A 26580-nucleotide genomic window follows, 5' to 3' on the forward strand; every position below is an offset into this window, starting at 1 on the left:
TTAGAATTTATTCTTTTAAAGGACATAAATAGACAGAGACTAGACTAGAGATGGCACCAGAAGTATGGCTGACTCTCTGAGAGAAAAAAACAGAGCAATCAATCAGTTATTAGGGAATGGCCACCGCTCGCTTTACAGGCCTGACAAGAGATGGTTGCCATGGTGATGTTAGAAGCAATGTCTCCTTATAGGGAGATGTCTGAAAGGTGCAGGAGATGAAACATGAGCTTTTGAGCTTTTTGACCAATCACATTAACATTCTGTTTTCATGACATGTAAAAGTGTTTACTGTCTGGGTGCGGCAGCACTCTGTGTCTGAGCCAGAGAGACGCAGGTCCATGGTACCACTCAAAACTAATTTAAAATTCTAAATGTTTGATAATAAATTATAAAGAAGTATAATTTAAAACATATTTGTCTTCTTCTCTGAAAGAACAGTCAACATATTGAAAAAATAAACTGCCAGGTAAGTTATACATCATTACTTTATTATTGATAAAACTTATAAATGATTGTTTTAAAAAAATTTTAAGACACGATAGACATAGATACATGTAAACATTGAAAAACTATTGTTAGGATGCCTGGGTCGTTGACCCAGAGTTTTGAGTTTATTATGTTATTTATCATTTCTAGTCTTTGGGTTCTTTGTTAGAGTTCTGTCTTTTGGTTTATGTCTCTGTGTAATCCTTAGTTGCTGTCTCCCCTGTCGGCTATATCCCCGTGTCCAGTCAGTGTCTGTGTCTGCCCTGGTCCCACGTCTCTGTTCCCCCTGTTGCAGTGCCTGCCTGTGAGTCTGTGTCTTTAAGTTCAGTCTGTGTTATTCTTCCTGTTTTACTCTGGAGGTGCGTGTCTTATGATAATGTGTCTGGTTTTGCTTCCCCTGTTTTGTTAGGCCTGATTTGCCCCCAGCTGTGTTTCCCTCCTGTTGCCCATTCCCTGATTGCTCCCTCTGTGTATTTAAGCCCTGTGTTTCAGTTTGTCATGGTCGCGATCTACTCTGTTCTTGCTGTGTGTTCCGTCTGAGCAAGTTTATTTGCAAGTTTGTTACCTTTTGAGTTCACGTTTTGCCATCGAGTGTCTGCACTTTGGGTCCTCCTACTACCACTCCTGCCTGCACACAGCCTTCACATAACAACTATTGCATATGATTATTTTGCACATACATATTAAATATATACCAAGCAGCTATTAGAATGGAGATAAGAAATTTTAAATGATAAAAATCTTATATAATAAATATGGCACAGTAATCATAATGACTATCTATTATACAGACACAAAGAATGGAAGAAACCTGTTTACTGCTCATCCTACTGCTCTCAGGTCAGTAATAATTATCTTAAGCATTCGAATTATAGCATGTGAACACACAGTGACAGACTGAAACCATTTGGGTAATTTGATTACATGTAAGGGTTTTAAAACGTAACTTATTAAAACATCAGCCACAAGTACAAAGAGAAAACCTTTTTCTCCTTATACCAAAATACCTGCATTCACTTGTTTGAAACATTACAGTATATAAACATTCTAAAAGGAATTTATGACAAAAAATGTTGAATTTATTTTAAAGAATTTATTGGAGCATTAAAAAAAGTCTATATCAACTCCTATTTAACACCACATACAGTTTACATAAGACAATTTTGTTTCTTATATGAATGTTATTTATTTTAACTGTCATAAACAGGATGTCTGGGTCATACTGGGTCATAAGACCCAGGATCGTGACAATGTGACGAGTGATAATAATAATAATAACTAGAAAGTGCATTTTCTGAAGAAACTGCAGTGTGAATGCTTGAATCTGAATGTATGCACTGAAATGAATTAATTACTGAATATTAAGCTAAAAATGTTGAATGAGCTGGAAAATACAGAGTTTTTAAACTGAAAACAAAAGTGCTGAACTGCTAAAAGCTGACAATCACACAGAAGAAGTTGGAAAATAGCTGAAAAGTTTTTCAATAAAAATTAGAAAAACCTAAGAAATGAGAAAAGAAAATTTAGAGTCAGAAAACCTCTGAATGAATATTAAAAGTTCATATTCGTTGAATCACTGAATGACTAAAATGTGAACCCTCCACTTGGATCCACACAGTTTAAAAAGTTTGTATCTATGAGTTTTGAAAGACACGGTGTTGGAAAGAGAAGAACGATGGCGACGTTTTGAGGGTAAAATGATGGCTGTAGAGCAAACACTGTGGACACAGCAGCAGTTGAAAGAGAAGTGTTTAAGATGAATCTTGGCACAGTGAGAGACAGAGCTCGTTAGGCAGGCAGGTGTGAGCCTGGTTGCTATAGTGACTGCACCCAGTGGCTCCATACACACACACAGACAGACATGCACCTCACTTTTGCTGCTTAAAATGAACAGAAAATTCAGGCCGAAACAAATCGCTCCCAAATGAAAAGTACAGGTCCTATTGACGAAATTCTTTCACCGTGAGCGCCAGCAATGTCCAGTCTACTGAATTCTCAGTTTTCATGCCTGTGCAGTTTATTATATGGACGTGGTGACAGTGTAAAGACACCATGCTCTTCTGATTTTCAAACGAACCTTCTGAGCCATTTTAACATTAGAGTCTATGGAGCAGTTGGAGGGAGGAGGCTGTGCATTGGTGACATTTATGAAAGAACCATAACACCTAGTACAATAGTAAACACATTGGATGAAAGAGGACAGCGATGGCTACGTTTTGAGGGTAAAATCATACCTGTAGAGCAAACGCTGCGGACACAGCAGCAGTTTTAAAAAACATTTTAAGATTAATTTTTTTGCTTCTCTCACTGTGGCAGTTGAGCTGTCTCACTCTAGCCCCAACATTCCGTCCCATACACACCCATTATAAACTCTGAAACGGGTGAAAAAACATCATGAAACTTAAACTGGAACTGAAGAAAAAGTATAATAGATATTGAAAAGATAAATACAAGTTGAATAGTTGAATGTCTTGTCTTCGTTTTAAAGTTTGAATGGTGGCTCTATGTCAACGTATGTGGAAGTAGTAAGAGTTTAAAAATGAGTGAGTTGAAGGAGAATTTGAAGGGTCTCCCCATTGAAATACATGGGAAATTTTGTTGAAAAAGTTAAATAAAATTAAAAATATAAATGTTAAAAATGAGAAAAATAGAAGCACACCATTCCAAAAGAAGAGGAATCTAACGGTGTTTGAATGGTTTTTCTAAGTTGAACGGTTTTGAAGGAGTAGGAGTACAAAAAACGTACGGAATAGATAATAATAAAATAGAATAATAAAGATTACAACAACAATACTGTGAATGCTTTTACAAGCATTCACACTAATAAAGATTACAACAACAATACTGTGAATGCTTTTACAAGCATTCACACTAAATAGAACTAGAAATTGCATTTTCTGAAGAAACTGCAGTGTGAATGCTTGAATCTGAATGTATGCACTGAAATGAATTAATTGCTGAATTTTAAGTTCAAAATGTTGAATGAGATGAAAAATACAGAACTTTTCACCTGAAAACAAAAGTGCTGAACTGCTAAAAGTTGAAAACCACACAGAAGAAGTTGGAAAATAGCTGAAAATGTTTTAATTGTAAATTAGAAAAACATAAGAAATGAGAAAGGACTATTAAGAGTCAGAAAACATCTGAATGAATATTAAAAAATCATATTCTTTAAATCACTGAATGACTAAAATGTGATCCCTCCACTTGGATCCACACAGTTTAAAAAGCTTAAATGTCTGAGCTTTGAAAAACACGGTGTTGCTGAAACATGCAGCTGAAACATTAAGTGAGCTTAATATTGCAAGGACATCATTGCGTAATTTGATCACGCGAAAGGCTGAAAGAGACGTCCTTCTTGCCAGACGACGGCTTTTCGAATCAGCTAATAAGCCTAACCGCTTTTTGGCCCGTCTTGCAAGGAATACTCCATCAAGTTCTTTTATTACAGCTATTGTGGATGTGAATGGTGAAAGGCAAGTAGGAAATCGTCAGATTAATGAGTGTTTTAGAGAATTTTATACAAACTTATATCAGTCTGAGATGGACATAACAAGGCTTAACTCCGGCTTTTTTCTAAATGATTTAGCATTCCCTCAGCTCTCTGAAGATCAGGTTAGCCTGCTGGAGTCACCCATAACATTGAGAGAGGTGGATAAAGCTATATCTGCACTACAGTCAGGGAAACATCCTGGAGTAGATGGCTTTCCAGTAGAATTTTTTAAGGTAATGAAAGAGAAGTTAAATAGTTTATTATTAAGGGTTTTTAATAAAGCATTTGAAGAATCGAAACTCCCAGAATCTATGTACCAGGCTAATATAACATTGATAGCTAAAAAAGATAAAAATCCGGAGTCATGCTCGTCTTACAGGCCTATTAGCCTTCTTGGTGTTGATAATAAGATACTTTCAAAGATATTGGCTCTTAGGCTAGAAAAAGTAATGTGCTCTATTGTGCATGCTGACCAGACAGGCTTTATTAAGGGGAGGAATTCTTACAATAATACCAGACGTCTATTTAATATTATTCACTTTTTAAATTTTCATCAGATCTCTGGGGTTGTTGTTTCTATGGATGCCGAAAAGGCGTTTGATAGAATTGAATGGGAATATATGTTTGAAATACTGAGAAGATTTGGGTTTGGAAAAAACTTTCTGGGGTGGATCAAAATTATATACAAATCACCAACAGCATCTGTGTTAACTAACGGCTTGTTATCCTCCCCAATTATATTGAGCAGAGGTACAGCACAAGGTAGTCCATTGTCACCATTATTATTTGCTTTGGCCATTGAGCCTTTGGCCATGGCCATTAGACAAAATTCGAGTGTTTCTGGAGTTAAAATTGGGGATAGACAACATAAAATATTGCTTTATGCAGACGATATTCTTCTGACACTGACTGACCCTGCTAACTCTCTACCTGCTCTTACTAGGTGTATTAAGGATTTTGGTCTTATATCTGGATATAAGGTAAATTTTGATAAATCTGTTATAATGACTTTGTGTAGTGGAAGGGACATCGAACCTTCATATGTTAAACCTTTTCATTGGGCACCATCAGGTTTTGTATATTTGGGAGTTAAAGTTACACCAAATCTTGGTCACTTATATAGAGAAAATATTAATGGAATGGTTCAAGATCTTCGAGAGATGCTGACAAGATGGAGGGCACTCCCGATATCATTTTTGGGAAGAATAAATCTTATTAAAATGGTAATCTTACCGAAAATACTATATCCCACAGGCATGTTATTTGCAATTTTGAAATCAGAAGATATTAAAGCAATTAATAAGGCTATGGTGGATTTTATTTGGGCAGGAAGAAAACCCAAAATTAAATTGGAGACACTACAGTTACCGAAAGATTTGGGTGGGTGGGGAGTGCCAAACATAGAAAATTATGTTCTCTCAATACAAGCGAGGATTCTTTCTTCCTGGATACATGAACATTCTGACCTGCCATGGCTAAATATTGAGGAAGTATTATGTAAACCATCCTCACCTGTTAACTTTTTAGGGAAACGTCTAAATGACTTACCTCACGTAATAAAATATAACCCAGTAATATATAATGCTTTGTGGACGTGGGGAAAACTGAGAAAACTTTTTAACAGTAGTCTTCCGTTTAATATTTTGTCAACGTTTATAAATAATCCAGACCTTCTGCCACAAAACATAGGGTCGAGCTTTGTGGAATGGCATAAAGTAGGTGTAAAGAGGTTTTATGACCTCTTTAAACATGGCGAGTTTAAATCATTTGAAGCCTTAAAGTCCCAGTATTCTATGTCTAAGACTGAGTTTTATAAGTATTTGCAATTGAGAAATTATGTGTTAAAAAATGCTAAATCATTACAAATCTCAACAGCCTCTTTTCGGTTGGAGAAATTCTTTCTGGATAATAGGGAGCATAAACATTTTGTATCAAAGTTTTATTCAGAGATTTATGCCCTAATTGTGGATAAACTGGCATGGTTGAGAAAATCTTGGGGGACGCTGCTTAAATGTGAAATAGATATACAGGCATGGGACAAAATCCTGCTTCTTCCATCTAAAATCTCTGTGTGTAACCGATTTAAAGAACTCCAGTACAAAATTCTGCACAATGTATATATTTCTCCGTATATTTATAGTAAGTATAACATGGGAACATCTCCAAATTGTCTCAAATGTAAGGTCAGAGTGGGCACTAGATTCCATTGTTTGTGGGAATGTGCTACTATTCAATCATTTTGGAAAGAGGTCTGTGTCAATATTAGTACAGCCATTGGTCATCAGGTGACAGAAAACCCATTAATGTGCTTATTGGGATATATCCCTGTCTCACTGGTACAACATGAGCATGTAATTCAGTCACTGTTAATGGTGGCCAGGAAAAGTATTATGTTGAGATGGGTGGGGGCTGAGCCTCCCTCCATTTTTCTCTGGAAGTCGCTCGTCGTTGATGTTCTGACTTTGATCAGGCTGGGACATTATATTGATGGGAGCTACCGAATTTTTGTGGACAAATGGAAGAAACCACTGGAAGCAATGGGAGTAACTTGCAAACTGGACCCTAATGGACAATAATTTATGGACATAATGTTGTAATACTTTAGTGCTGTGCAGTGTTATTATTATTGGACCAGTTCTGTATTTGTTGGGGAAAAAAAGTTAAATAAAAGTATAAAAAAAAAAAAAAAAAAAAAAAAAAAAAACACGGTGTTGGAAAGAGAACAACGACGGCGACGTTTTGAGGGTAAAATGATGGCTGTAGAGCAAACACTGTGGACAAAGCAGCAGTTGAAAGAGAAGTGTTTAAGATGAATCTTGGCACAGTGAGAGACAGAGCTCGTTAAGCAGGCAGGTGTGAGCCTGGTTGCTATAGTGACTGCACCCAATGGCTCCATACACACGGACACAGACATGCACCTCACTTTTGCTGCTTAAAATGAACAGAAAAGTCAGGCCGAAACAAATCGCTCCCAAATGAAAAGTACAGGTCGTATTGACAAAATTCTTTCACCGTGAGCGACGGCAACGTCTAGTCTACCTAATTCTCGGTTTTCATGGCGGTGGAGTTTATTATATGGACGTGGTGACAGTGGAAAGACACCATGCTCTTCTGATTTTCAAACGAACCTTCTGAGCCATTTTAACATTGGAGTCTATGGAGCAGTTGGAGGGAGTAGGCTGCGCATTGGTGACATTTATGAAAGAACCATAACACCTAGTACAATAGTAAACACATTGGATGAAAGAGGACAGCGATGGCTACGTTTTGAGGGTAAAATCAGACCGGTAGAGCTAACGCTGCGGACACAGCAGCAGTTTTAAAAAACATTTTAAGATTAATTTTTTTGCTTCTCTCACTGTAGCAGTTGAGCTGTCTCACTCTGGCCCCAACATTCCGTCCCATACACACCCATTATAAACTCTGAAACGGCTGAAAAAACATCATGAAACTTAAACTGGAACTGAAGAAAAAGTATAAAAGATATTGAAAAGATAAATACAAGTTGAATAGTTGAATGTCTTGTCTTCGTTTTAAAGTTTGAATGGTGGCTCTATGTCAACGTATGTGGAAGTAGTAGGAGTTTAAAAATGAGTAAGTTGAATGAGGATTTGAAGGGTCTCCCCATTGAAATACATGGGAAATTTTTGTTGAAAAAAGTTGAATAAAATTAAAAATATAAATGTTAAAAATGAGAAAAATAGAAGCAGTCATGTCCTAAAGAAGAGGAATCTAACAGTGTTTGAATGGTTTTTCTAAGTTGAACGGTTTTGAAGTAGTAGGACTACAAAAAACGTACGGAATAGATAATAAAATAGAACTAGAAAGTGCATTTTCTGAAGAAACTGCAGTGTGAATGCTTGAATCTGAATGTATGCACTGAAATGAATTAATTGCTGAATTTAAGTTAAAAATGTTGAATGAGAGAAAAAAAACCTGAATTTTTAACCTGAAAACAAAAGTGCTAAACTGCTAAAAGCTGAAGTGCACAAAGAAGAAGTTGGAAAATAGCTGAAAATCTTTTAAATGTAAATTAGAAAAACCTAAGTAATGAGAAAAGAAAATTTAGCGTCAGAAAACATCTGAATAAATATAAAAAGTTCATATTCTTTGATTAACTGAATGACTAAACTGTGATCCCTCCACTTGGATCCACAGAGTTTAAAAAGTTTAAATGTCTGAGCTTTGAAAGACACGGTGCTGGAAAGAGAACAACGATGGCGACGTTTTGAGGGTAAAATGATGGCTGTAGAGCAAATATGGAAGAAATATAAAATTCAGTGTTATAAATTCAATGTCTAAAAATAGTTGGATTCTGATGATACTATATTTCTTCCATAAGCAAACACTGTGGACACAGCAGCAGTTGAAAGAGAAGTGTTTAAGATGAATCTTGGCACAGTGAGAGACAGAGCTCGTTAGGCAGGCAGGTGTGAGCCTGGTTGCTATAGTGACTGCACCCAATGGCTCCATACACACACACAGACATGCACCTCACTTTTGCTGCTTAAAATGAACAGAAAAGTCAAGCCGAAACAAATCGCTCCCAAATGAAAAGTACAAGTCGTATTGACAAAATTCTTTCACCGTGAGCGGCAGCAATGTCTAGTCTACTGAATTCTCGGTTTTCATGCCTGTGGAGTTTATTATATGGACGTGGTGACAGTGTAAAGACACCATGCTCTTCTGATTTTCAAACGAACCTTCTGAGCCATTTTAACATTGGAGTCTATGGAGCAGTTGGAGGGAGTAGGCTGCGCATTGGTGACATTTATGAAAGAACCATAACACCTAGTACAATAGTAAACACATTGGATGAAAGAGGACAGCGATGGCTACGTTTTGACGGTAAAATCATACCTGTAGACGAAACGCTGCGGACACAGCAGCAGTTTTTAAAAAGATTTTAAGATTAATTTTTTTGCTCCTTTCACTCTACCAGTTGAGCTGTCTCACTCAAGCCCCAACATTCCGTCCCATACACACCCATTATAAACTCTGAAACGGGTGAAAAAACATCATGAAACTTAAACTGGAACTGAAGAAAAAGTATAATAGATATTGAAAAGATAAATACAAGTTGAATAGTTGAATGTCTTGTCTTCGTTTTAAAGTTTGAATGGTGGCTCTACGTCAATGTATGTGGAAGTAGATACAGTTTAAAGAGGAGTAACTTGAAGGAGAATTTGAAGGGTCTCCCCATTGAAATACATGGGAAATTTTTGTTGAAAAAAGTTGAATAATTTTAAAAATATAAATGTTAAAAATGAGAAAAATAGAAGCAGTCATGTCCAAAAGAAGAGGATTCTAACGGTGTTTGAATGGTTTTTCTAAGTTGAACGGTTTTGAAGGAGATAGAGTACAAAAAACGTACGGAATAGATAAAATAGAATAAAGATTAGAAGAACAATACTGTGAATGCTTTTACAAGCATTCACACTAATAAAGATTACAACAACAATACTGTGAATGCTTTTACAAGCATTCACACTAATAACTGTACATTAAAACATTCACAGCAGGTGTGATATCCAATCTTTAAGTGATGACCTGATGAAACGTGCTTCCAGGTCCAAACTACTCTGCATTTATTAAGGCTGTTGTGTTTTTAACTTGTTATAATGTTTTATATTTTGTTCTATTTAATCTGAGCAAGCCCCTAAAAAAAGTCAGTGTTCACTTTCCGAGCTTTTCTAATTACTATTCATTTTAAAGCTCAGTTTTTAAAACCTTACAATGTAACTACCAGTGTTACTTTTAAAATGTATTCCACTACAGATTACAGAATACATGGCCCAAAATATATTTTGTAACTATATGAATGTACTATTGCTGTGTGATTTATTACTATTACTGAAGGTCTGCGGCTCTGAACGATAATAAAGGGACCTCTGGCTAATACGTCGGGTTCCGTGTCGGGCTCGTAGCCGAAAAATAGTTTTACTTTGTTGTCTGGCTCAACTTTGCTTGCGAGAGACAGAGAGAGGCGTTAAAACGGAACTTATTGTTTCGATGGAAAACACCACCTTTTTAAACGGTATATGTAACGGAATACAGTTACTCATATTTTGTATTTTAAATACGTAACGGCGGTACATGTATTCCGTTACCCCCCCAACACTGGTAACTACAGCCCAGACAGTTCTGCAGTATATTAATGACTCACCTTATATTGCAGTTGTTCTCCTGACTGAAGTTTGTTCTGTTTAAAGCATCCTGCCACGCAATTACATTTGTTCCTAACTCTCATTGAGTGGAAAAAAAGCTTCAGCATCCAGGCGATAGTTCCCGATTCATCGACGGCATCTCCCGCACCCCCACCAATTCTCTTGGGGTATCCAACTCATCGATGGTGGCTGGGACTGCGGCACCGCGGCATCACGGAAAGAGCTGTGTTTTTACCATCAAGGTGACAGCGCCGTGCTGCCTTTGCAGGGAAATAAAACCCGCCAGCGCTCGGTAGCGGCTGTGACCACTGGCGATAAGGAAAGGCTACTCTTTATAGTGGTTGGTTTTCTGGTCGACTCTGGCTCCCAAAAGAGCCTTGAGAACTCTTGTGTCGTCTTTGCATACCTCCACAATGGTATATTTTTTAATCTTTAAAAAAAATTGGGAGATTTCATGCATACCACCAGAGAGAGCCAATGTACCACTAGTGGTGCCCGTACCTCCATTTGAGTAGGACTGCTGTATTCAATTCAATTTAATTCAATTTAATTTATATAAATTACTACAACAGTAACCTCAAGGCACTTTATATTGTAAGGTAGACCCTACAATAATACATACAGCGAAAACCCCAACAATCACATGACCCCCTATGAGCAAACACTTTGGCGACAGTTGGAAGGAAAAACTCCCTTTTAACAGGAAGAAACCTCTGGCAGAACCAGGCTCAGGGAGGGGCGGCCCAAAACCTCTCTGCTAAACAAACACCACAAAACGACAAAAGAAAAACCCAGTGCAATAGTCTAACCCTCCAGTCCAGTGGCAGCAAACACAGGTCCGGCGGCCAACCCGGAGGACAGCAAACAAGTGGGACCTGCTGCGGGTTAGGCAGTGGCAGCAAAACAGTTCAGGAGGACTACGTCTAACCCCTTGGTGGAAGTGCTGCAGCTCCGGCAGGCAGCCACGGATCCGGTAGCAGCGGCAAAATGGTTCTGGCAGTCTGCCACTGAGCCAGTGGCGGCGGCGCTGCTCCTCCGGCAGCTTGCCCCGGGTCCAGTGGTGGTGGCGGCGCTGCTCCTCCGGCGGCATGCCCCGGGTCCAGTGTCGGCGGCTCGCTGAGCTCCTCTGGCTGCGGCGCAAGCTTCAGCTCCGGCTCGCTGAGCTCCTGCTCGGGCAGCGCGAGTTCCTCCAGCTCGGGCTGGGCAAGTCCAGGTGGTGAAGAAGATGGCAGAATGGTGGCCGCAAGCAAATGAGACGACGGTGGCACTGCTACAGATGGTGAAGCAGCAAGTCGTGTGGAGACTGCTGACTGAGGCAACGCTAGCTGCACTGTTGGCTGGCTTACAGCAGCGTCTGCGGTGTCACCATCCACTGTAAACAAAGAAACAGACGGGATGATAAATGAAAAAGTGTCCTTATTACTCACCACAGCCGGCTCCGGGAATTTGGCTGCGGTGAGGGGCGCTGGCGGCGTGAACACCGTTTCTGTGTAGACGTCGGGGCCGGCGTGTCAGGCTGTGAATCCACCAGCTGTCCGGGCCGGTGAGCAGCCTGAGTAGGAGAGTGGAGGTGGAGGGTTGAGAGTAAGAAGTCCAAGACGACTGGATTAATCCACCAGCCAGGGGAATTTAACAAGAGTCTCCTGCAGCCGCCTCTCCACGGCGCGATGCAACACTTCCCCGGACTTCTCCCACCATAACTCACAGAGTCTGTAAACCCTGTGCATAACCTCCCTCCTGAGCCTCTCCTCAGAGACCGCTGGGTTCATGCTTGGCTGGATCATTCTGTCACGGTTTGGCAGGGCAAACCGTTGGGATGTAGGGAAGGAGGACCCAGGCGCGGAGCTCTTTGTGCTTAGCAGTGCGTTTATTTACAGTGATGGAAAAACATGACAATAAATCCCTGTGCTCTCCTGACTCCTGTGACGTGTCCTCTTCCCAGTGCTAGTACTCCTGTCTCCGCTTCTCCGTGATGAGCACCCCGTGCTCGCTGTCCTCTCGTCTCCCCGCTCCTCCTGCGTACATAAGAGAGAGGCAGCCGTCAGACACACAATAATGCAGCAGACTTAAACTAGGAACTGGTTGAGAGACTAACGTGAAGCCATGCAATGATCCAGCGTCCACCAGCTTCACCACACTCTCAAGTAGCTCCTCCGACGAAGCCTGATTAGCTGTGGGTGTGTCACGGTTTTCAGGTGTGGCCAATCACCTCCCAGGGCCACACCCACCAGACCTGAAGATGCCTGTAAACGAGTGCTTACAGCAACACCTGCATCCACACACATATATCTACAAGCAGGGAGAATGAGGGACAGCAATACCAAAAATACATATATTAGAATACAAGTCCATAACTGATCAGGGACCCAGGACCCTGACACTCTGGCTAATACGTCGGGTTGATGTTGGGCTCGTAGCCGAAAAATATCTTTACTTTGTTGTCTGGCTCAACTTTGCTTTCGAGAGACAGAGAGAGGCGTTGAAAGGCTGCTCCAACGGAACTTATTGTTTAGGAGGAAAACACAAACACAGTGTACAGTCGAGTGCTCTCAGGCACTCTTCTTGGCTACAGTGGTTATTATTATATTTACATGCTTCCATTTCCCGTTTTTGCTCGATGACAACTGGTACTATTCCACTCACCTTTTTCTCCCTCCTCGTGCTCACGGACACAACGTGTATGGCAGTCCATTCTCCCTGCAGGACGGACTACACTGCCCATGATGCTACATTCTTTTGAGCTATGCCTGTAGCATTCTGCCTATTAGCTTAGCACAACAACAACAAAAAGGCGCTCTCTCACCCAGGAAACACACAGTCGCAGAGAGAGAGCGTCAACCTGCAACCATGGCAACCGTAACGCTGCCGCCTGGAACAACAGAAGGTAGCTGTCAAATAAAACCCAAACAGTCCTGACCCGCCACAATATGAAACAGGAAAATACCACCGTAAAAATCCATTTATTTCAACAAAGTAACTGTATTCTAAATACCATCTTTTTTAACGGTAACTGTAATGGAATACAGTTACTCATATTTTGTATCTTAAATACGTAATGGCGGTACATGTATTCCATTACTCCCCAACACTGCAGGGAAGCATGTATAATGTAAACAGAATTGGTCCTAGCACTGAACCCCGTAGAACACTATAGTTGACCTTAGTGTGTGAAGAAGACTCTCCATTTACATAAACAAATTGGAGTCTATTAGATAGATATGATACAAACCACTGCAGCACTGTAATACCTACAGCGTGCTCTAATTGCTCTAATAGGATATTATGGTCAACAGTATCAAACACACAAAGCTGGAAAGTAACAAATTACATTTACTTGCGTTACTGTAATTGAGTAGTTTTTTTGTGTATTTGTACTTTTTAAAGTCATTTTTCAAGTCTGTAATTTTACTTTTACTTAAGTATATTTTTTTAAAAAGTATTGTAGTTCGCTACGTTTTCAATCACACCCGTTACTGAGTAAATTAAAAAAAAAAACAAAAAAAAAAACATTGCGCTTCGGAAATACTGCAGGGAATGATGGGTAGCAGGGGCGATTCTAGGATCAGAGCTTTGGGGGTGCTGAGCACCCAGAGAGCTGCCCATCCAGGCAAGTTAAACTTTACTCGTCACGATGAGACTTCTTCCCTGTCTCTGTCAGTCCCTGCATCCTTAAATGTCTCCAGTTGTCCCGAGTTCCCTCTGACTGTCTCCTTGGTGCATTTAAACCTCTGTTCCTCCCTGTCCTCATCGTCTGTTGTCTTCATTTCCATTATCAGTCATCAAAATTTTACCATCTCTGTTTTGTACATTTTAACACAATTTAATCCCGACATTTGTGAAAGAAAAGCAAAACACTTTTTTGAAAAGTCTGTAACAAAACCATCAAATCTGATAAATGTTATTTAAATGCTGCTAAAGAAGAATGGATTGGAATAAAAAAAAATACATAACCTAACCTTAATTACTGCGGAAGAATAATGAATGATGCTCATGGTGAGTAAAAAGTAAACTCAGTGCATTTTTTGGACAGAGATTCACTTTTAAGGTGTATGTATAATATGATACAGATACATAAAAAATGCACTCCAAACATAGAAGAGTCCTTGAAATGTATAAAATATTATTAAAAAATTTGAAAAATGGAGACACCTTGGCTTATGGTACAATGTATACAATGTATGAAAAGATCTTTAATGCAGATACTACTATGGCTCTGCAGATTTTTTCTTTTCTTTTATCCTATGGCGTCTCTGTCTATCACATTTTGGTGGTCAAGTCGCTCAAGCATCTCTTTCTCAACTGACATCACAGCCAGGTGCTGGAGTCTGCTTTGACCCATGGTCCTTCTCAGCAGGTATGGAGCTGACTCAAGACACTAAAAGACCTTTCACAGCTACAGCTGCTAACTGGGTTTGTTAGGGCAACCTGAATAACAGTTTTCAATGTGGGGAAGATCTGATTATCCAGAAGATTGTACAATGTTAACATATCTGGGATGGCACCAGCCTCACTCTTGAGCTTCAAAAAGTTTTTGGCAACCGTGACTTCCTCTGACTGAAGTTCAATATGGTAATGCAGTGCCAGGGCTGACAACCCAGTTTGTTTTGCAGATTCTGTACAGCAGCTTTAATATAGGGAGAACACAACTTCAAGATTGTATGCGTAAAATTAGTTGTTTTATTTCTTTGCCAGTTTTACAGTTTGTGTTGTGCCTGTTTGTACTCCGTGTCTGTTTTCTTACCTGGTTCTTCCTGACCTTGTACTTTCTCCTCATGTTCCCCTCTTTCCTCTCTCCCTCTTTGGACTGATAATCACACACAAATAGTTTGTATTCAACTAGATTCAAAAAATATTATTAAGCTCACTAATAAAAAAGTCCTCTCTCAGTGTACTTTCAAGGCAAATAACCAAACCATCTCATTACATTTCAAACAGGACAGTGGTAACAACAGTAGGCTACGGACAATGTTAAGTTTTAGATTTTAAATAGGCTGTATACATTTAAATGGGAGCAACAGGACGGTCAAATGTTGCTGATGTTACTACACAGCATGACAAACATAGTCAGGAAACACGTTTTCAACACTGCAGGTTACCTGGTGTAATGTTTTTCGGCTAAACAGAAACATGGTCTGACTCCTACCTAACTATATAAAGAGTAACTTAAGGTTAAATGTAGCTAATATGTCCTGTTTTAAGGCAAGCGCTTCCACCTCAGCTCTGCTGCGTCTCAGCCACTAGTGGTGGGCGGATCGATCCAAATATCGATAGTTTCGATCCCAAGTCGGTATCGGATCGATACTAGCCTGGTTAGATCGATTCTTTACTTTGAGTTCTGCTTGTTTGCTATGCTGTGCTTTCGGCAAAAACGAAACAACCAGGTCGCTGGACTCAGTAGTTTTAGACTTAGTAGTTTTAGAGAGGTTAGTGATGGGTCGGTTCGCGACCGACCCATCACTAACAACAACGTCACATTAGAAAGGTATAGTAATCATCCACAACTATTTTCAGTTGCGGATGATAAAGGATTCAGAAAGTTTATTCATGAAGGCCCATATGACAGAGAATATGCATCTTCTTTTTCATATTTTAATTTATATTTAATTGTGATGTGGTTTGCAGTGTTTTGTGTTGTTTCATTTGAAATTTGTTTAAAAGGAAAAAGCTGAAAATTTAAATAGTTAAAAGTAGATCTTTGACTAGTTGGTTTTTGTATTATATGATTTCATTATTACATTTTATGTGGAGTGAATAAATAAAAGTATATTTACGGTGGCCCCTACAGACAGCATGTACAAACTCCAAAACACTTAAAAAGTCAGAAGCACGTAAAAACTCCAAAACATGTACAAAAGACAACAGAAGTGCTCCAGAATGCTAGGCGCAGTGTTGAGCTTTTGTTACCTAGAGGTTACACAAGCCAGCAAGTACCAACGACCGGTGTGTGGTAGTAACAGGTAAATGAACTTTTTTTTTAATTATTATTATTGTTATTTGAATATATATGAGTGCTTGTGTATAAATACACAAACAATACACATATGCTTTCAATTGTGTAATTTAAGTGATCTAGATAGCTCTGTTTTGGAAGTTCAGTTAACGCTAGAAATGTGTTTTAGAGTTTGTACGTGCTTTGTCTCTAGGGGCCACCGCATATATTTATATATAAACATATATAAATAAAACCACTTTTTTACATTAGTAATTAATTTTGTGCATAATTTTATATTATTGTAATAATAAATTAATTAAAGCAACAAAACAACCTAAAGAGCCGGCTCTTTTTAGTGAGGCGAGCCGAAAGAGCCGGTTCTCTAAAAGGAGCCGGAAATCCCATCATTACTTGCACTAGGGTGTGTGACGTATTTCCGTTTCCAAATACTACCACTTGGGCGTTTCCGATATGTTTGTTTATCTATTGGTAGCTATGCTAATGTCACTTCAGAATGAGTATAAAAAGGAAAGTATTTAAAACAGAACATTTTCAAAAACAGGAGAAGAAATACTCCGAGCATTGCTGTGTCCCACTTTGTTCGGCTTCAGCCAAATTTAACGGCATACTAAGTTTTCATGGCTTTCCGACCCATTCCGACTTGAGAAGACAATGGCTGGTAAACATACGCCAGGATCATTTCACGATTACCTCTCACAGCAGGGTCTGCAGCAGACACTTTGCCAGTGATCAACTCATAGAGCCAACAACCCTTGATGGTCGAAGGCGGCTTATTAAAGGGGCTGTACCAACACTTTTTGAGTGGAATGGCTATAAAGTTGAACCACTGCGGCGTAGTGTTTGGGAGAGAACGGAGCGACGCCCTGAGCTAGTTCCTCCTGACGATCAAGAAGAGCACAGTCTTACAAGAGATCATGACTACTGCTCAGTCCCTGAGCCGTCTGCATTGGACATATCTGCATCAGCTGCAGAAGACCTGTCCAAAGACGTGGAGACTCTGAGGAAGGAAATACAGGAGTTACGTGTTTAGCGAGAATTTGGGTTACAGCGTTTTGCTGGCTCCGACACTGACATCCGATTCTATACCAGGTACACCTAAGCTCTATTCAAGCTAACTGTTTAAAATATACCAAAGTCACCATCAGTTAAATTTCGAAAGTGTTTCCAGTCTTAATGAAAACAAAATAGATATTTTGTTTCTGCTGATTGTATGTTTCATGTAGATGCTTTAGTATTTAAACGATATCCTAATGCTACAGGTAAAATACAACACCAAACAGACTCTTAATCAGACTATGTTATGTAGCATACCATTAGCATATTTGTCACAGTTTACATTATTTTTATGTCAGTGTGTAATGTTAATTAATGATTGACATGATGTATGTCTCTCTCATGAATAGATTTCCAAGCTATGATCATTTGATGGCATTCTGGGTTTTGATTGAGCCTTGCATCTATAAAATGATCCGGGTTTCAAGAGCCAAGTCAGCTGCCAATAGGAACGAAGAATTGTTGACACCTGCACGCACATCGATGGTAGGTTATGGGTTTGTTGAAAGTTAGAACTAGAGGTGTAATGTTATTGTATGTACAATAGCATACATACACAGGTGTATATATGCTAAAGGACTCAGCATCCTTTACATACATACACCTGTGTACTACAGCACCTCATTGTTTACCTCATGGTACAGTATGGTATGCATAACCATTTCAAAACATTTAGCCAAGAAAAGCATAATTTTACTAGTTCATAGCTTAAGGAGTAACATTTTCCCTTTTGTTTTCACCTTCCAGAGTCAGCTGCTACAGCCAATTGATGAGTTCTTTCTTTTCCTGGTTTTCCTGTCAGTTGGTTTGAAGGAGAGGGACCTGGCACATCGATTTAACATACACCAGTCCACAGTGAGCCGCATTATTGCAACATGGACAAATTTTCTTGCCACTGCACTGGGGTCTCAATGCATCTGGCTTACACGTGCAGAAGTGCAAGCTTACCTCCCTGAGGAATTCAAAGATTTCTCAGACACCCAGGTGATCCTTGACTGTACAGAGCTGAGGTGTCAGACACCATCCTCACCACTTCTCCAAAGTGAAACGTACTCTTCATACAAATCCCACTGCACGATGAAAGCCCTGGTTGGCATAGCTCCACATGGTCCAGTCACATTAATCTCTGATCTGTATGCTGAAGGCATCCATCCAAGCTGAAGGCCTTCAGTGACTTTATAGCAATGCGGAAGCGAGCCCTGGAGCAACCAGAACCCCCAAGAAAGCAAGCAAAAATCAGTGATGTGATGGCATTGGGTGCAAACAGACGAGTATCACAGGCAAAGGTTGACAAGCTCATGATTAATTTAATTTGTGAAGGTCTTCATCCATTTTCTGTGGTTGAACAACCTTCTTTTAAAGAACTTTTGTTGACACTGAATCCTCAATGCAAAGTCATTTCCAGACCCTGGACCCACTCTCAGGACCAGAATAGAAGCAGCTGCCAATCAGATGAAAAAAACTTTGATGTTGCACCTCAGTAAAGTAAGCCATGTTGCCACCACTACAGATTGTTGGACAGCACACCAGCAAAGTTTCATAGGAGTCACAGCTCATTGGATAGATGAGGAAACCTTGGAGAGGAGATCTGCTGCCCTTGCTTGCCAGAGGTTGAAAGGGTCCCACACCTTTGATGTCCTAGCTGGTGCCCTTGATGACATTCACTGTCAATACAGAATAAGGGGAAAAGTAGTAAGAACGACAACAGACAGTGGCTCGGACTTTATTAAAGCATTCAGTGTGTTTGGTGAACAAAGTCAGCCTGAGGAAGCGGAGTCAGAGTCAGATCAAGACTCTTCTGAAGAGACCAAAGCAGACTACCTGGACACATTTTTGGAGTAAAATTTCAGCAAAGTAATAGTACTTTTACTTGAGTAAAATATTTTAGTACTCTTTCCACCTCTGCGAACGCAGCACTAAGGTCTAGCAGGACAAGCACAGAGATGAGTCCACTGTCAGAGGCCATAAGAAGATCATTTGTAACCTTCACTAAAGCTGTTTCTGTGCTGTGATGAGCTCTGAAACCTGACTGAAACTCTTCAAATAAGCCATTCCTCTGCAGGTGATCTGTTAGCTGTTTGACAACTACTCTTTCAAGGATTTTTGATATGAAAGGAAGGTTGGAGATTGACCTATAATTAGCTAAGACAGCTGGGTATAGAGATGGCTTTTTAAGTAAAGGTTTAACTACAGCCAGCTTGAAGGCCTGTGGTACATAGCCGATTATTAGAGATAGGTTGATCATATTTAAGATCGAAGAATTAATTAATGGCAGGACTTCTTTGAGCAGTTTTGTAGGAATGGGGTCTAAAAGACACGTTGATGGTTTGGAGGAATTAATTATTGAAGTTAACTCAGAAAGATCAATTGCAGAAAAAGAGTCTAACTTAACATTGATGGTACTAAAAGTAGCTGTAGATAATATTACATCTGTGGGATGATTATTGGTAATTTTTTCTCTAATGATAAAAATGTGATTTTTGAAGAAGTTCATGAAGTCATATAGTTAACGTTAAAGGGATGATTGGCTCAACAGAGCTCTGACTTTTTGTCAGCCTGGCTACAGTCCTAAAGAGAAACCTGGGGTTGTTCTTATTTTCTTCAATCAGTGACGAATAGTAAGGTAAAGTCTACTCCCCACTGCTGTGTAATCAATTATTGTAAATGTGAATGTTATCAGGATCATTTCCTGATCAGACAGCAGAGGGTTTTCAGGAAACACTGTTAAATGTTCAGTTTCTATGCCATATGTTAAAACAAGATCTAGAGTGTGATTAAAGTGGTGGGTGGGTTCTTTTACATTTTGAGAGAAACCAATTGAGTCTAATAACAGATTAAATGCGATGTTGAGGCTGTCATTTTTAGCATCTACATGGATGTTAAAATCACCCACAATAATTATTTTATCTGAGCTGAGAACTAAATCAGATAAAAAGTCTGAGAAATCAGAGAGAAACTCTGTGTAAGGCCCAGGTGGACGATAGATGATAACAAGTAAGACTGGTTTCTGAGTTTTACAGCTGGGGGTGGACAAGGCTAAGCATCAGGCTTTCAAATGAATTAAAAGTCTATTTTGGTCTTTCGTTGATTAATAGGCTGAACACCAAGCGACAATCAATAGATTAAAATTATTAGATTAGATTAGATAAAATTAAATTTTATCAATCCCTCGGGTGGGTTCCTCCTTGGTTTTTACACCGCTGAATAAACGTCAAACAGAAAACTGATTTAAAATAGAAGTGTGATATGGTCGAGAATTTACACCAGTGTCCTGTTATATTTTATATAGCAACAAGCAGATGGCTGAGTTTATTAAACTCTATGGAGACCGCGGTGAAGGCTAGACTGTCCAGTTTCACAGCTGTTTACTTCCGGCTTACCTGACCTTCTGAGGACCCGGCCCACGTAGACCGCAAAGACCGGGTCCTCAGGAGGATGCAGCCTACGAATTCGGACACCCCTTGTGGGTTGGAACGGGAACAGCAAGTGATACCCTACCACAGCGAGAGTGAACACCAAGTGACAGTGCCACTCAAAGGAACCAACAGGAACCATCACTTGGCCTGGCTTCAGAGGGTTGAAAACTAGTTGCACATTGTTGCATTACATGTAGTTGTTGCAGTTTAACAACAGAGAAGAGAAAAATAAATAACATAAAAACTATAGTTCTATTTTCCTTTGTCTTAAACATATGCGACATATGTTTTTTTTAAAAAAAACTGTATGTTTTTGCCTCTTTAATCTCTTTACATGGTTAAAAGTCCAGGTGGTGGAATCTCTAGCTGGACTTTCTTTTCTGTTTTTGTTCCATTCATTTAGATAAAATAAGTTTGATGATTGACAACACACAGTGACGTGAAATACAAACTTTCCAAAATGTGTTAAAACACAAATGACACAAACACAAATAACACAAATGTAAAAAAAAAAAAGAAAGAAAGAAAGAAAACAAATAGAAATCTGTATCTGTAAATATGTAAGGAGTAAAAGTAAAACACCTGATGTACCTGGAAATTCTATTTCTACTTATTCTACTTTAATGCTTGTGATGTTTGGTTAGCCTCAAACTTCAAATATCACATATTTGCAAAAGCGCTCCGACGTTTAAATTGGCTTAATTTTTAGAACTTTTTAGTGATTTGTCTAACAACCCAGTTTCACCAATAAAAACTTTATATTTTTCTCAGGAGGACTTTCCACTCTTCCTCCCCCCTTCAGAGAATACCACTTTGTGAACCAGGAAATGACCTGGACTGAAGCTCAGAGTTACTGCAGAGAACACTTCACTGACTTGGTCACCATCTACAACAGCGACATCAACCAACTGCTTTTCTCAATGTCACCAAGGATCAATTATTATGCTTGGACAGGGCTCTATGATGATCGTTACAGCTGGAAGTGGTCCATGGAGGGAAAACTTTTTTATGTTGGCAGAACTCATACATTTTTGATCTGGGCTAACGGCCAACCAGACTGTCTAAATGCAAATGAATACTGTGTGGCTCTTCAAGGACAAACACAGATGGTTGATAGACCCTGTGGAGATTCTTACCCTTTCCTGTGTTACAATGGTAGGAAAAACGATTTGTTGCCCTAGTTATCCTACAATTTTATGAGATTTATGATGTGAGTGTTTTAAAATTCACCATTTTCATCTTTTACAGCCCAAAATTCAAGTTACATCTTAGTGATGGAGAACCAAACATGGTCAGCGGCTCAGTCGTACTGCAGGACATACCACACAGACCTGACCAGTATAAGAAGCAAAGAGGAGAAATCCAAAATCACGCTCACTTTGAAAGGATCAGGGGTTCAGTATGTGTGGATTGGCCTCTACAGGGATCCCTGGGCCTTCTGGTCTGACAAGACCACCTCCACATTCACTAACTGGGAGCCTTCTGACCCTAATAACCTCGATTCACTTCAGTTCTGTGGAGCATTATATTTAATGACAGGGGAATGGGCTGATGGCAATTGTGGCAGAAGATATTATTTTTTCTGTTTCACAGGTGAGGTCCAGAATGCAAACACTGTAACATCCTGTCATCATGTAAAACACTAATGTTTGTGTTTTTATATGTGGTTCATTTTTAGCAGAGAAAAAGCAAACCGTGCTGAAAATGAAGCTTCAGTCAGAGGCAGACATGCACAGCACAGAGATCCAGCAGCAGGTTTCACAGCAGGTCAGCAGTTTAGTCACCAACACAAACTTGGCACAAGTTCAAACTATGCTTCATGTTTTTCATCATCTGCACATTTTGTCCAGCTGTCAGGCCTCATGCTGTCAGAAGGACTGACAGACTTCAGGATTCGTTGGAGGAAAGTCCAGAATTACCGTGACGACCAGTTGAAGAGGCAGGATGTGGATGGTGGCTGCAAAACTGAAGTCTGACTGGACTGAACCACTTCATGTGTGAAATTAATAACATGTTGTGCTGAGCTGTCTCATCATTTAAATCTTTCAATATTTCAGAGTGTAAAATTCCACCAACAGCTCATTTGTTCAGCTGCAGTTGTAGTTTGGTAGAAATTCTTTAATCAGAGGTCCACTCACTAGTTTTCCTGATAGGCTCTAGTCTCTTGTTTTGTTTTGCAGCATCGCTTTCAACACTTTAGACACTGTCCCTCTCTGGACGTCACTGCACAGGCTTTGTCTGTGTGCAGTTTATTAGGATCCATAGTTCTGTTGCATTCTGACAGCAACCTCTGCTGACTTACACATATGGAAATGAAAAAAAAGAGCAGCTGTAGTGGAAACAGGAAGGTTGAGAAAAAGAGAGCTGACTGTTGTTGGGACGTATGTTATACGCACGTTGCAGCTATGCTTTATAGTAGAATTGTGTTTAATATATAACTTTTTATCAATGATAGTAAAAGGTTCAATCCCAATGTTCCTGCTCAGACATGAAGGCTGTCCCAGAGTGAAACGGGAGGAGCCTGAGGACTCACAACAATTCTCTTGAATATTTTTTGTGAGTCTGTATGTCTGCAGATAAACCCACAGTTTATAGTGCTGTGATGTTAACCACAGCTAAACCAGAGCAAGCATGAAAGCACAAGAGAAAAACTAAGCTGAAATATGCACGGAAGAAGAAACTCCCTCTTAAATCTGATGGTTGACTTGGGATTGGGCCAAATGCCACACCTGTAGGAAAATAAACTTCAACAGATTAAAAGTAAATGGACTGGTTCTTATACAGCGCTTTTCTACTCTGTCTGAGCACTCAAAGCACTTTACACAACTAATTCATTCACCCAATCACACAGGCACTTCTAAGTTTCAAGTGCTGAGTATCTAACATTCATACACATTCACACTCCGATGGATGCATCAGAGAGCAACATGGGGTTAGTATCTTGCCCAAGGATATTTGGAATATAAGAATAAAAGGTTTGGATTTCTGACTTTAACACAGCCTCTGCGTGTCCTCCCTTTGTGTCCTCTTCCTCTGTGAATGTGTTGCATGTGTCACAGATTCATTTTATTAACAGCTTTCCCACAGTGAGTTGCATCAGCATTCATTCACAGCACATTTCAGAAGGATTCAGATTAATACAGTTATATTAGTCAGAATTATCCTGACAGACTGCCACTGTAAATTAGCTTTCATCAGGTCAATTTTAAAGTTCAGTATTTCAAAGCAGTCGTTATGAAGAATCATATTGGCATTAGGACTGTAACAATATGTACTTACAAAGTCTAATTTTTCTAATTATGCTAGAATATTGGAAGACAATCAACTTTTAGTGTTTTCTGCATATTAATTATACTGAAATAGAGATGGTGACCATAACTGTACAGAAGCACTAAACAACTGACAATCTAACAAACATCATTGGCCTGAGCCGTCATGCACAGTGAATCTGATCCTGTGCTGTGAGAGTCTGACAAGCATGTTTCTGGTCAGTTTGGAAGAAATAATATCACAATGTTGATCTTTTTTTAATATTCCTTCTCTTTTACAACATAAACTGTGATCAAAGCTACTTATGTTCACAGCATGTAATAATAGTGACAGTCCAGGGCATTGTGGTCTGTTGAGCTAGGGTTAGGGTTAGCAATTCAGACATATGTAATCAAAATTACTCTTGCTGGATATAACAAACACCTAGAAATTCGTATTATAATTCGATTTTCATGAAATATTCATATTCATATTCAGTATCAGTCTTTTCTTGGATTCTTGCATATGATGAATGAAGTTTGTCTTTGACTGTATTGTCCAGCTGATCCATCAAACCCCCAGCAGGTGAACCTTATTCATGACATAACACAGTAACAATGTAAAAAATTAAACAGCAACAGTCTAAATGTAAAGTGCATTCTAAACTCTTCTTCAATAAACTATATAGATGTGCAGAGAGTCATTCAGGACTGTAAAACGTGAACTACATAACCCAGAGTCTTCATCGTTAAATCTCTGGTTGCTTCATTTTTCTATTTCATATCAAATACTTTAAAGGTTTTAGTAAAGTTGCATTCTCATGGTGAGGCAAAGTGCTTTATGTGTGTGTGCGTGCGTGTCATGAACGGCTGTAAAAGCCCTTTAATTAAAGAACAAAGCGGGGTTTGAGTTCGAGTTACGGCAGACTGTCGCTACTTCTAAACGGAACGCAGCCTTCCTACGGCGGACAGCTAATAACAGGAATAGGACGCGCGGTCCACCCTAGTCCACAGCAACCACCATAGCAACAGCCTAGCATGTCTTTAAAAAAATATTCTTTCTTCATAACTATCAAACACGTGAAATGATTTGCAAAGTGTTACAGCTGCAGAGAGCTATGGCTAATAACATACAATGTAACCATGGAGACAGAGTCAGTCACGTGAGCTAGCGGTGCATGTTTAAGGTGATTGCGTGCACAGCGTCCACACGCTGCACAGGGTAAAGACATTACTTCAATATTGTTTTATATTTATATATACTTTCTGTTAACCATCACCTCAGGTTTACCATTAGTTTCAGCCGACAAATGCACACTGTCTAAATATGAACACATTAAAAATACAAAATTGTTTACATTCATGTCTTAGAAATAAGCACAGCTGTTCATGTTTGTCATTATAGTTTTATTTGTAAGAAAATTATGAACTTCATATTGTTTATCTAATCAAAGAACATTTGACAAGTCTGAGTCATTCCTTTGCCCTATGAGAGCTGGAATAAATATATATTCTGACAATTACAGATGAGCAAATGTCAGTTGAAACAGTAGAGACAGGTAGAAATGAGATCAGATTAATCTTTGCTTAGTCAGATACGTCCTGTGTTCAGTCCATCATATTAAAAAACAAACAATAGCACAATCTGTGTGATTTTGCATCCACTTCCAAATCGTAGTCAAGCAGCCCAGTCTCATACATAGGTAACAGAAATGTCTCTAATGTAGACGTGTACAGTGTAGTGTAAGCATTAAAAGATCATAAAGGAAACACTAACATTTATGTCAAACTAATTTTAATTTAAAAAAAATGAGCAGGCACTTCATAGATTTAAAAGAAAGAATCTGAAAACAACACTCTTTTGGTCTAAGTGGTCAAAGCAGAAAACAGAACTGATGTTCAAGAACAAACCGTAGCATGAACTAAAATTACACATCTCCATTGTTGTGGTGAACAATGTTGCTTTTAAAACCACTTGCAGTGTGTGACCATGATCGGCACACTGTCCACTGAGACCATGAACGGCACTTCGCTGAAGCATTCTACTTCTTCTTCTTCTTCTTCTTGCCATCAAAATGGAAGCAGACAGAGCACGAGCTGCTTCGATCTACTGAAAGGAAAAAGCAGAACATCTGAGCTGAAACCATTAAGATAGAAACAATCGTTCAATGCAGTCTCTCAGGTAGCTTAGCCTGTTACAACTGTACAAAATCAATATAGTAAACACAGTGTCAGGGAACTCCAGTGTGGGAACTAGTGGCTTTAGGTTTGTAGTCATTTAACTTTCATCCATCCATTCATTTAATTCAAGAGGAAGAAATGTCAGGTTGGTGCAGGCTGGTTACATGCATTTGGTCCCATGCTGTCTTTAACTAAATGACTTGGTTCACTTTATGGCTGGGCTGTATGTGGGGTTATATCATGTTATTTGGGCAGGAGTACCTGTCCTCTGTTAGGCTTAGAAAGTTTCTCCATAAGCAGAGCTTCTAAGTCTTATAGCTTTCAGCACATCTGTAGCTGTGCAGGCTGACAGGTTTTTGGTGGCTCTTTTTACCCCACACTGGTTGTGAGTGTGTAAATACCCCCACTAGTTCTTGTGGGCTGCAGTTAACTTGGAAGGGGGGGTCTGCCATGACTAGATGAATAACAATTATCTGGGATACATAAATTTCATAATGCATGCATATATCTCTATCAAACCTGGCCTGAGGGCTGCCATTTTTTACATTCAGTTATTTATCTGTTGGATCTAAATAATGGTAAA

General features: G+C 39.3%; 1 protein-coding gene across 1 annotated transcript; it reads left to right on the plus strand.

Annotated features, from left to right (window-relative positions):
• The first annotated feature begins 329 nt into the window (after positions 1-329).
• LOC120437780 (C-type mannose receptor 2-like) lies at positions 330-23236 on the plus strand. The gene is made up of 6 exons (XM_039608335.1): positions 330-466; positions 1278-1326; positions 21340-21723; positions 21817-22161; positions 22247-22335; positions 22419-23236. Exons 2-6 carry the CDS (start codon positions 1287-1289, stop codon positions 22542-22544), a joined length of 984 nt encoding a protein of 327 aa, XP_039464269.1. The 5' UTR covers positions 330-466; positions 1278-1286; the 3' UTR covers positions 22545-23236.
• The last annotated feature ends 3344 nt before the right edge of the window (positions 23237-26580 follow it).

The sequence above is a fragment of the Oreochromis aureus genome, linkage group 3, assembly GCF_013358895.1.
Source record: "Oreochromis aureus strain Israel breed Guangdong linkage group 3, ZZ_aureus, whole genome shotgun sequence".
Taxonomy (NCBI): Eukaryota; Metazoa; Chordata; class Actinopteri; order Cichliformes; family Cichlidae; genus Oreochromis; species Oreochromis aureus.